Below are 12366 nucleotides of genomic sequence, written 5' to 3'. Positions count from 1 at the left end.
CTGAGGCCTCCTGGAGGCCAAACTTCTCACCCTGCAATATCTGTTTGAATTTGTTGACACAGAAGGTGCTTGTGGAGGCTCTCAGTCGTACAGGTACAGATGACGACTGACAGAACCCTTTCTACGATTGACACAGAAGGTTTATAAGATGACATTACCCATGTTACAAGAGTTTAAACAGGACATGATTTCAAATAGACAGTGCTGAAAATGCACAAACATACAGCATAAGGTTACTGTTTCGTTCTGTTCAGTGCAGCGTTACGGAAAGAAGGAGAGGACGCGAGACTGTGCACATGCTGGTCAAATTGGATACAGGCTGCAAGGTAAAAGTTGCGAGTGCGTGTGTAAGTGTGTGTGTGTGTGTGTGTGTGTGTGTGTGGTCTGCAATGACAGGCATTGCTCAACATGCCAATCACATACTTTTCCACAGAAATAGGTTAACCGGAGTACCACTGGTTATTTATTATGAATTCCGTAATGACGATCATTTGATAAGATATATTTGGCTTTCTATCGTCCTGTTTTTTTTTTTTGGGGGGGGGGGGTTCCTCCATGGCTTTTGCGTCTAGAAACTCCCCTCCTGTATCGCTCAAAACAAAACACAAAACAGCTCAAGAAACGTGTCTGAAGGTGCAGAGAACACCTTTGGTAAATAGTGTCTGTGTACACAGTGCAGTGTCTATTTCAGGCCACCTTGTAAATCCTGGTATTTGATATACAGTATACAAACCTGAGTAACAGCTACAGTATACCAAAACCAGTTGCGTTTTCTGAATTCGGGTTATGTCGTGTTGAGCCAAGAATTGCATTTTCGTGTCGACATTAGGCACGTGACCTCGAAAAGTAGGCGCAATGTGGAGTTTTGTTTTGATCAAAATAAGATAGGGCTGCCATGTGCACCCCACCTTCACGACGGATTGAGTCTTTTCGTCATGCCTCCTCCACTCACTGACAACTAATAACAGCGACTTGTCGTTTATTAACCGCCACATAATAAATCCGCGTTGTGGAGGAAGGGTACAGGATATTCTATCTTGTAAATGAAGTCGTACCCGTGTGACCTGGAAGTGTGCGTTTAGAAGCGGGCGGTGCCGTTTTTCTACATCCGGTGTCTTCGAACCTCTCACCAGCCAGCAGTGAGCGAAGGCGGACTACTGAAGAATAATGGGGAGGACTGCCACTCTGCTGCTAACATGAAATTTCACCACCAACAAGTAACACCAAGAGCCTTGAGTCAAGACTCGCTCTAACATAGCGAGTCCAGCAGCAACACACCTTGCAGCGCGTGCCCTTTTCATCTGGATATATTGCGACCAAGGTGAGCCTGTTGTGTTCGTTCGCGGCCAAACACAAACCGGAATTTGTGGGGGCTTTTGCTTGTTCGTTAACATTTTCATAGCTGACGGGCTAATTTCCTTGTTGTGCTCGGTCCAGCTGTCACTCAGCCATCAGTACATGTTGGCGAAGGCGTTCACGACAGGCGGCGACTGGGGTTTATTCGATTATTATCTTTTATATACCGCGTCTGGAACACACTCTGAAAACTCCCTGTAGAAATGTGGAGTAATTCAGTGTTTTCCACATCGCTAATTTGGAAAGAAATTGGCCCAGACGATGTGGCTGGCTAGTGTGGCTAAGCTTAGCTTTGCGGCAGGTTTGTCAGGTTTTCTGCTGGCGAGCTAACTTGGCTAACGGTGTGTTCATCCACTAATCGATGTCATGACCAGCATAGATAGAGGTTGAACCCCTACGGCTGGCGACTTGCTTTGTTCATGAAACATTCTATCATTTCCTTGTTTTGAAACGCGCTCAGACCTCGTCTCTTTACCGCTCAGTATAAGATTAACCCTCGCGGCTTCAACAAAGCGCTGCATCTCTCCAAGTATTGTTTAGGTTCGTCCGTGCGATGCAAAGAGAGGAGACCATATCTTTTCATTCTATCATTCCACGGCCTCACCTCAGTCTGCTGGCTTTTGCTTGAGTCGAATTCTTTGATCGTTTCGGGTTAATGGAATCGCTCATGTCAAACAACTCGCCTTCCACTCACACTTCACAAATCGAACCTCATCATGAACGCCCATGCAAACTTATTTAAGAAACAAAAGCCCAACATGGTTTACAACTTAATCCATGGCATATTTTTTGTGTTCAACACGTGTAATTTGAGCTCACTTAGGGCAAAACTTCCTTTTCAATTTCTACTGGAAATGTTATTTGACGCTGTCACAGCAGGAGTGTGGACTATTGGCAGGCCCCCTCTCAGGCTACTCTTTCCACTGAAGGTTAAATCACCCCACTTGCAGCCTTTATTTCTCAGTAACAATGAACAGATGCCAACTGATCAGTTAGTTGATACGTTAGGGAAGCACTTAGTACCTTCTTATCATTGAAGCCGTTCAATATTCAGGTACATTTTTGCGCAATAGTGTAGTTTAGTTTAACAGAACATATCCGTATATTCCGCCTGATATTAAAAAATATTTCCCAATGCCATGTGTAACCTGATTTGTTGCCGTTTCATATTTCTCTTGACAAAAACAAAAACAGTCGATTCCAGGCTCGAACTCAACCTCATTCAGAATGCTGTAGCTCGGGTTCTGACCAAAGCAAACGGTCCTAAAGAATTGACACTCGCTCTCCGCTCTAGACTAGATTTTAAATTTATTCGACTGTTCTATAAATCACTGGATGGCTTTGGTCCTGAATATATCAAAGAAATGCTATTGGAGTATAAACCCAGTAAGACTGTGAGGTCAGGAGACTCGGGTCAGTTCGTGGAGTCCAGACTTCAAAGCAAACATGGTGCATCAGCCTTTAGCTGTTTGCTGCACACAAAGAAATAAAGTTACCAACAGAGCTGAAGTGTGTTTAAATCCAGTTTAAAATCCATGTTCCCTTTCCATACCGCCATACCTATGATTATGATTAAGATAATGGTGTCATGATTAGGAGTATTTCAAAAATCAATGTTTCCAAAATTATGTTCTTGCCCTGTACATTCTATTAGTAATTGTTAGGGATGCTCAGATTGATTGGTGGCCAATAATTATTGGTCGATATTTGTGAAAAAGTGTGTGATCGGTGAATCTGATCAATTCCACTAAAGTCCGATCGATCACCTTATGCATGTAATTATTCTGGTAAGGGAGTGACATAATTTTCTGCAAAGTCTTTCTCTACTATAACAGTTGCTTGCATCTATCTTTTGTCCCATATGAACTTATATGTGGATATTTTTTTGCTGAAAATTGTCATCAAATTTAGCCATTGTGGGTGAGTACTGACATTATGTTCAGGTTTCATCGTATTTGTTGAAACCTGTACCAACTGTTAACATAACAAAATGTCATGTATCATTGGATTTTGTGTTCGGTGTTGAACAAGCAAATCGGGCTTGCCACACTGGTCTTTGTGCACTGGTGGACAATTCAATGTGCACATTCTATTGCTACATCCTAGGGCAACAAAACAAACAAAAAAAAAAAACATGCGGTTTTTCTTCAATAATCAGAGCGATCCATTTCATTTGTCTCACTCAGTAATGTTCGTTTGCCTCTTTCACAATCTTTTAAAAAAATGCAGAAACTAACAAGCGGCCATCATGTCTATCTCCTCCTTGCTGTCCCTAATGAAGAGGGCAGCCCATATACTGTACTCGCTATTTGAAATCGCCATGAAAGCAAGAGGGAAAAAATTGGGGTTGCTATTAAAATGCCAATATTTGGTATAGTCTTTTAGTTTTGAGCAACGTATGAGTATGAATCGTTACCTTATTATTTACATGGGTTGAGTGATCTTTTGAAGAAAGCCATCATTTTTCGTGGAGATGGATGGACCTGATGAAACCAAGCTTAATCTATTAAGCAGAAAGTCCGTGACAGCTTTTGCGGTTAACATTTATTTTAATCAACTCAAAACAACAACTGCAGATATTCATCGCTTTTGCATGATAAATTCCTTAATGTGAATAAGATTTTATGACCAAACTTTGTGGGGGTTTATTACACTTTAAGGCAAGTATAGCATCAAGTAGAAATAACTGTGTAGCATCAAACTTCATAGTTTTACTTAAGAGCTTTAGGAGTAGATGCATAAAAGGTTTCAGCCAAATTCATTGTGTTGTTCCTGAGAAATAGCGTTAGTAGTGAAATCACTTCCCGGTAAATCTATGAGACATTTTCAAATGTTGAGTGTTTTTCAAATTACATTTTGGGTTCATACATTTTGTCAAAGTATGAATAGCTTCGCTTAATTATTTTCCTTTTGGAAGTCTATCCCTTTTGAAAATGTAACTTTTTTTTTGCCGGTTTGCTAATTAGGGCCTTTAAAAGAGCATTTTAATAATAAATCAGTTCAAAATCGAATTCAGCATCGTCAAGTACATTAATGTATCAATTTGGTAGTGGTGCTGTATTTTGAGAAATTATACTTTTTTACTCTTTGTTGAAGTTGCTTCCTGGACCACACTTTCAATTATCAAAATAACACTCAAGCTTTCGCCAAAGCGGCTGCTTTTCCCGAGAAACGGCTCAATATCGCTGGAACGGTCATCTGAGTTCTTGCTGCCTTGTACTCAGGCTGAAGTAGCCTATCCAACCAAATGGGGTTGTTTGTTTTTAAATCCTATCACATTGCTGATTTAAGTTATGTGAAGAGACTCCCAATGTGATCGCATTCAACGTTATAAAGCTTTAAGAAGTTGAAATATTAGACATGAAAGACAATTGAGTTCACCAATTGTAATGACGTTTAAAGTGATGCATCGTCATTTCACGTAACATAATTAGTAAATCTAAGATTTATTGAATTCTATCTGTAATTTCAAATAAAATAAATTTGTTTTCTTCCTCAAAATTGTGCTCATAGCATGCATTTTGCCTCGATTAAAAATTAACTAATACAAGTGTTTTTTAGTTGAGCACTCATTAATATTAAATCTACCTGAACTCTTCCTCCTTTGACCTGTTATAATGTTAGATGCGAAAAGGCCTGTGACCAGAAAAACACCTTGTAGTTTTCCCATTTAGCTTTGTCCTATTGTAACTTGTGTAAATGAGGACAGCTTAGTGTGCTACGTGCGGCCTGGCCTCAGTGCTCCAAGCTCATTCATCTGCGAGCAGCCTGGCTAGGCAACGTGCCCAGTGCATTCTGCTCAGTGAAGGCTTTCTACCTTTTGAGCAAGGCACTTGATTTCTCTCTCTCATCAGGGTGCTCCAATAGGTACATCATAAAAGAGTTTTCTAGCAGTGAAATGCTTACCTAAGCTAATGATCATGCACTCCGCTGTCTCAATTGTCTGTTAAACGTTTTCTAGAGTCCAGACATGTCTGAGCATGTTTAAATGTAGTGGTGATGCAATGTTGCACTAAAGACAAGTCCAGTACCCGCCCCCGCACTTAAACCCATAAATATACTGTATTTCTACCCTACTGTCTCACTGGTGTATTTTGTACATCTAAAACCTATGGTAGATTCTGCGGTAATTTGAGTCTGTATGTATACTTAGTAGAACCTTTTTTGGTGTTTAGTGCCAACAGGCACTGATAAAAGGCCCTTCTAATTCTAATTCAATTGGCTGTTTTCATTCAAGCTTGTGTCAGCTTTTGTTCTTGCAACGTCACCTAACTTTTAAATCCACCTGTGGCACAATCATTAACTGTTCGTCTTTTTTTCCAGCATTTAGGGTCTTTATTGTTCATTGAAGCCAACCGCCATATGAAGAACGACACAGCCAAAATTAATATTACTATTACTCTTAATAAGTCAGCCAGTAAACTTCAAATACAGCAGAAGCAGAGAAAATTATGTCATAAATATGGGTATTTGAGTTTAAAGAATGGCCTTACTCATCTGAATGTTTTTGAAGGGGAAATTTGTCAACTCCAAATTCCGGAAATGTTGACCGAATCTTCTCTGAAGGCTCCTCCTCATGCAGCCACTACGAACTACATAAACCGTGGTGAATTTGGGCGGGCCTTAGTAATTTCGATTCAGCCATGCATGTTTCCGCTGGCAGCAGAAACGTTAATGCAGGGTTTGTCAGTCACTCGGGAAAGACAAATCAGCAGCCAGCATCAGGCTGGGGCGGGACTTTACTGCATGCACTGCCATGCTATTGGCATTCACAAACAACTGAGCGTAGCATAAGAGCGGCAAAGAAGAAGAGCGGAGCGATATAGGCGACGAAAGTGTGCACTGAAGCAGCCTTTGCTCAGGGCCCGTCTCCATGGAAACAAAGGGCAGATTTGAAGGCTCGGTTGAAAACCTGCGTGAATTTGGACACCGGCGTGCGGTCGAGGCATGCCAGAACTTAGGTCATGTGGTCCACAACTTTGCCCTTTAGAGGACGCAGACGACTCGTTTGGACACAGCCACACTGTGTACTTGATCCTTGCAGAAAATTCAACCCAGGACACCCGTTCTACATCATCGTGAGTGGTGTCGATGAAAAACGTGAACGCACTCAATGCAGTGAAACACCAAAACGGCAGTTCTGCTATCACTCAAAATATGCGAGTGACCACTTTTGCGAGCTGTCCAATGATGGGCACACAGACCTGCTAAATGCGAGTTCTCTGGTTCCTTCTGAGCAATGTACACACTTTCACGGCTATCGGGTCGGTGAGGTGGCCAGGCAACATTCTCACCATCGATCCAAATCTGGCTGCCAAGGTGGGGGAATTTTGGGTTCATTTATTTCCCTGCCACTCCAAATCGTCCCTAGGTCTGAATGTGAGCGTGAATGGTTGTTTGTCTGTCTGTGCCCTGCGAGTGTCCGAAAATCAGTTCAGGGTGTACCCAGTCTACTGCCCGAACACGCCTGCGATAGGCTCCCGCATGCCTGTGACCCTTGTGAGGATAAGCAGATTAGAAAATGGACGGATGGATTAATTACCTGCCACTCACTTTTGCTCATTTCAGCATCTTATCGACGCATGCTTGGCCAACCCAGCTACATTATGGGCAGCCATGGCGGCCTACTGCACCGCTACCCATAACTGTTAGCAACAGTTTGTGACAGAGGGTTTCCTTCTGGTTAGCCTGCAGGATGCTTGCTTTAAATGTTTTTTCTTGTGTGATGACAGCATCCTGTTTCGGATGTTTTGTTGAGTTGACAAAACCCTTGCGGACCAAAACTGAAAATGACGCAAAATTATCAGTCCATCCCTAAATAATACAGTATGGGTGCATTTGGAAATTCACTCTGATGGCCACACACCTCACTCAGGGTGCGTACGATTGGAGAGGTAGAGCGTGCTCCCATACCATTAATTTCCAAACGCAGCCTCTGTTCTAAACCAAGCAGCAGCTTGTGCTTGAACTGTTTCCATCTCTGCTGTCTGATGCACCGTGTCTCCAGTTGGAGCATTAGAGCGCGCACCAGACCTCCGTTTTTGCTGCACTCTGAATAACTTCAAGCAACATTTGAACAAAACGATGATTTTCCAAACGTTCAGAGTGAACCACTGCGCACTTGTAGCTTATTTCCAAACGCACCCTACACAGCACGAGGACTGATCCATGTTGTATTGTTGTTTGGAAGATGCCAATGCCAGGTTTGCTAATTAAAAGTTGAAGTTACATTGTCATTTTTGTATCAAGCACACATTCGACGATTACTTTTGTATTGTTCATTTTGTGTAATAGTAAAAATAATATTTGAGAAATAACATTTGCCTGTACTAGACATGCAGAGTATATTATGTCTAGAATTATTATTTTGTAACAAATCACAGCCCATTATGTTTGGGATTTCAGTTATAATCTGCGATGAATACAACAGAGTGTAACAGTCGGTTGTAATCAGACTAGATGTGTGTGGTTTGGTTATTGTTAGTCTAGCTGCAATCCTCTTTTTGGATTAAGGTAGTTTACTAAAAATTGTTTACACAACAGGAAGAGTTCCAGTTTGCCAATAGTCTTGACTGTAAACCTCTTTTATAGCTATGCAGTTGGGTTTCTGGTTTTATGTAATAGTAATAGTGCATGGTTGCCCTTGAGAGCAACTGAGCTGTCTTTGATGCTGAGAACTGTGCAGGCAATACTGAACATGAGTCATCCGGAAGCCCACACACACACACACACACACACACACACACACACACACACGCGCGCACACACACACACACGCGCGGTACTTATCTGCATCAGCCTCTCCATGCATAGGAATTACAACATTGTCATCAACCTATTAGACATATTGACATGTAGGCTGTTTTTGATAGAACAATCCATACATGTGGTAATCTGTCAAATTTACATTAAGATTTGCAGTAAACAAACACTGGGTGATTTTTGAATTTGTTCATGAAACCTGTAGATGACACTGTACAGTATGTCCTAATGATTGCTCGGTCTTCATTTGATGTGCACATGTCCTGTCCGCGGGACGTATCTGTGCACTTGATGTAAGCAGACTCGCGTCCATCAATGTCCCTGGGAGTGGACAGCTTTTATGTAATTGTTTACATAATATTCTCCACAAACATGGCCCATTTGGCCAAGGTTGTGGGCGGAATATAATCTTGATAGTCACTGTGGGCTGGGATTCTTGCACTCATCTCAACAGCACCCTGACGGTAAACCACGCCGTCCTTATCGGGCATTGTGCTCTTGTAAACGGTGATTATTTTGGTGTATAAAATAGATCATACTGCCTCTACAATAAAGTCAAGGTAAAGTGCTCAGGGTTTTTCTGATCCCCAAAAGATTAAGGGTGGAGGGGAGAGCGGGGGAGGGTGAATCAGACTGGTAGATGAGGGAAAAAAATGCTTAATGCTGCAAATATGTTCAAAAAATGAAAACAAATAAAATTAGTGCATTCATCTGAAAAAAAACTCTGCTTTCACACATTGTATTCAACATTCACCGCCCATTTAATTCCCATACCACTTGCTCTTATCTGAGAGAAAATGTACCCAAGCGTGGGGACATGAACATCAAACAAGAGTCGAACCCCAAAATGTGAGGCAGAAGTGCGAACCACGACTACCCTGTGCTGCCCCTTCCATCTCCCAGTATTTGACACCGCATTTTAATCTTATGAGACATTCTGCCCTAGAGTTAAAGCAGCAGATGCGAGACTGTTTTTAATCATGAAAAATGAACCTGTTGGACTGCTGCTACTGTCAGGATCTGTACCAGGAGACTAAAATACATCAAACGCCAAATACCAGGCATGTCAAGTCATGCACGATCAGCAAAGTCCCATGCAACTAATTAGCTTCATAGGCATTGCCGTTTTCATCCTTTTCTAAGTAAAGTGGCATTCTCTGTCGTTAATGGTAAATTCTAGAATGTTGTCAGCCACGCATGCCAGTTCCAATTAAACGCTGAAATCAGTAGATGTACATGAGCAAACTGATTTATGCTGTACCCAATCTTCACTGGGAATGAGCATGTCCTAACTGGGAATGAGCACGTGATTAAATTCAACTGATCAACTATTGGGAGATAATGGTGATCAATTCATCGATTCATTAATGTTATTTTTGTTCATTGTTTTTAATGGAAAGGGAGAATATCTGCCTGAGCCAATTCGGTTCACAAAGTCAGTTCGTCTTGGCTCAAACTCATTCGTGAGCCTAAACAGGATAAGGGGGAGAGAAATATGGTTGGATAAACTACCTGAACTCCTGTTTCAATATTTTGTATTGAGCAAAATAACTGTGCCAATATGAGTTGCATTGCTCATTGTTCTTCTTTGGATTGGAACAAAGTGGACCTGCTGGCTGCCCGCAGCTGAGTGGTGCACCTACGGTAATTGTACTTGAATTATGCTCATCCCTACTTCTGAAGTCATGTGAAATGAGCATTTTTTCCCCCACAGAGTGGAAGGGAATTTATAATAATAACTTTGCTGCTGTGAATTGGGAATTTCTCCATTGCGAGACTAATAAAGGTTTTCTTATCTTATCTTATCTTAATAGATTTTCAAAATATATAGTCATGTACTATGACTTTCACTCTCCAGATTACCAGATAATCAAATGCCATAATCAAAAGACACTGTGCAGAATCTTTTTTTAATCTATTGTATGTAATCTTTCATTCCAGGTTTTTCGTCAGTCTTCCCTCCCCTGACCGATGTTGAGGCCAGAGTGAGGACAGAAGCGTGTCCAAACCAGCGTTTGTCTCATGAGTGTGTGTGTGCCATCTCGGCACTGCCATTGACTAGGGCTGTGGCCGCGGTGGGCCCGCCCCAAGGGGGCCTTTGTACACATCACACCAGGCCCTCGTTGAACTGTGCTGCTCACGCCATGGATCCACAGAGGGACAAATATGGCGAGCGGCCTGCCAGGAGTACGAAAGTTTCCCAGGGAAGTCGCAGTGGACACACGTCCCGGCCATCGGGCTCCTCAAGCTCCTCTGGGGTTCTCATGGTGGGCCCAAATTTTCGTGTTGGCAAAAAGATTGGCTGTGGAAACTTTGGTGAATTGAAGCTAGGTAAGTAAATCAAAGGGATCAAAGCAATCTCTACAGTAGGATCTTTTGTTAAGTATTTATGGAAGGACGGGACAAAACCTTGTCTTTTCTAATGTTGGTGTGCAGCAGTGAAGATGTAAATAAAACAAGAGTTTGACACGAAATATTTTTTTCCCCTCCCCAGGTAAAAATCTCTACACCAATGAATATGTAGCTATTAAACTGGTAAGTTGACATTTTCTTTCTGGAAACCTAACCTCTGTGTATAAATGGTTGAAAGCAAAATGATTTAGGCTATCGGTGCAACCGGTAGTAATAAGTCCTGCAAGGGTTCATTTGTTGAGCTTTTCCCTCATGCTGCACCTTATTCACTTGATCCCAAAAAGATTGTTGCTAATATTAGTCTGTGCCATTGTTGTAAGACAGGATGCATGTTTCATGAGACAAAGGGATTTGTTAATTTATCCTCAGATGTTACCACGCTGCATGTTTTGTCACCACTATTTTCATAAGCACTTTGCTGTTATGAAGGCTACATACTGGCAAAGTGACTCATGCGTCTTATTCCACACTGGCTGAAGAAACATTGCCAGTGTTCATTTCACCCAGTGACGTAGTTGGTGTGACGTACTTGGCAGTGCGTTGTCTTTCGAAACATCAATGGTTGGTGAAGTCTGTTTTAAGTATACAAAATTTGAAGCTTTATCGCTGAGTTGTCATGTTTGTAAAATACCCTAGAATTGTCCTCAAATACTTGAGTATTCTCGGATTAAACGTGACGTTTGGATTGTTAATGGGCAAAGGTTTGGTGCTGTGACTGACTCTCAATATATTTGACATATCTCTGAAGTCACCTTGTCAACTCGAATGTTGACCGTGTGATTCTGTACTCTTTGTGTCAAATTGGGCACACATACTGTAGTAAGGCTGCAGTCATGCTGAGCCAGTTGTCCCGTATCAGTACTGTAAAGCATGGTCTCCCCCCCCCCGTCCCTCCCATGTAGCTCGTTGGCCCACATTCACACTGTGTTGCACTCCAGCATGGCCAAGCACACACAACACTTTTTTTGTATTATTATACAAAAGAGTAAGTAAGGCCACAGATTAATAAGAGCGCAAAGTTGAACAAAAAGTTGTAATATCAAAAGAAATGTAATTTTCCAATTTCCCACAGAGCTAGATATGAATGCAGGCATCTGAGACCAGCAGGCCTGCCGCATTGTGGGATATATATTTTATTCAGTATTTGTTCAATGCACTTCTAATTGATGATTCAACAAAGCCAACAAAAATCGAAATTTCAGGCTTCATACATTTTCTCAAGCGCACACGCATTTTAACTAATTTAACACTTTAAACTAATGGTATGTTAATACTGTACAATATTTAACTTTAATGCTTGCAATGTAAATGGATTCTTATAAAAATGTTTTTGTTTCCCTCAAAACTATAGAACTCTCCTAATTTTGTTCTTCTTTTTTTTTTGTACAATGCTCTTTTTCATATTGGCCATAATAATTCTTTGTAGGTTCTGATTATAATCAATCGCTGGTGCGCCAATTTATTTCATTGATGACACAGCAGTTCAGTTCTACACAGTGTTCTTGTTGACGAGCAGTGGAAGTAGTCTGTGCTTGAGCAAGGGTACACAGAGCGTTCCCTCCAAGCGTGCTTGAATTCTATACAGATTGGCAAGTGTGACTTGGCCCTTTATGCCAATTTCCAAATGGAAGTAGTCAATGCATTTCCTTATTTTTGCTGACTTTAACTGTAAAATTGTCTCAGGCGGACTGCTTCTTTGCCTTTTGTTTTTGCACAGGAACCCGTAAAGTCAAGGGCACCGCAGTTGCATTTAGAGTACCGGTTCTACAAAACGCTGGGAACTACAGGTAGGTGACAGTGACAGATTTGGCTGGTGTGTTTTGGTTTCACTGGTCC

At 41.6% G+C, this 12366-nt stretch overlaps 1 protein-coding gene across 4 annotated transcripts in view; it reads left to right on the top strand.

The window, feature by feature from the left end:
- Positions 1 to 1082: 1082 nt before the first annotated feature.
- Positions 1083 to 12366, top strand: part of csnk1g1 (casein kinase 1, gamma 1) — a 31138-nt gene continuing 19854 nt past the window's right edge. For 2 of the 4 annotated variants that reach the window (XM_019886807.1, XM_019886805.1), the window contains exons 1-4: positions 1089 to 1321; positions 10060 to 10449; positions 10613 to 10653; positions 12248 to 12317. In XM_019886807.1, the coding sequence (XP_019742366.1) occupies positions 10263 to 10449; positions 10613 to 10653; positions 12248 to 12317 (298 nt within the window). In that variant the 5' untranslated portion in view covers positions 1089 to 1321; positions 10060 to 10262. Of the gene's footprint in view, positions 1322 to 10059; positions 10450 to 10612; positions 10654 to 12247; positions 12318 to 12366 lie in introns of all 4 variants that reach the window. The other 2 variants (XM_019886806.1, XM_019886804.1) reach the window with 2 other exon arrangements.

Source organism: Hippocampus comes, unplaced genomic scaffold, assembly GCF_001891065.2.
Source record: "Hippocampus comes isolate QL1 unplaced genomic scaffold, H_comes_QL1_v1.1 scaffold261, whole genome shotgun sequence".
NCBI classification, from domain to species: Eukaryota; Metazoa; Chordata; class Actinopteri; order Syngnathiformes; family Syngnathidae; genus Hippocampus; species Hippocampus comes.
Note: the sequence above shows the minus strand (reverse complement) of the source record. Positions and strands in the feature narration are given on the sequence as shown.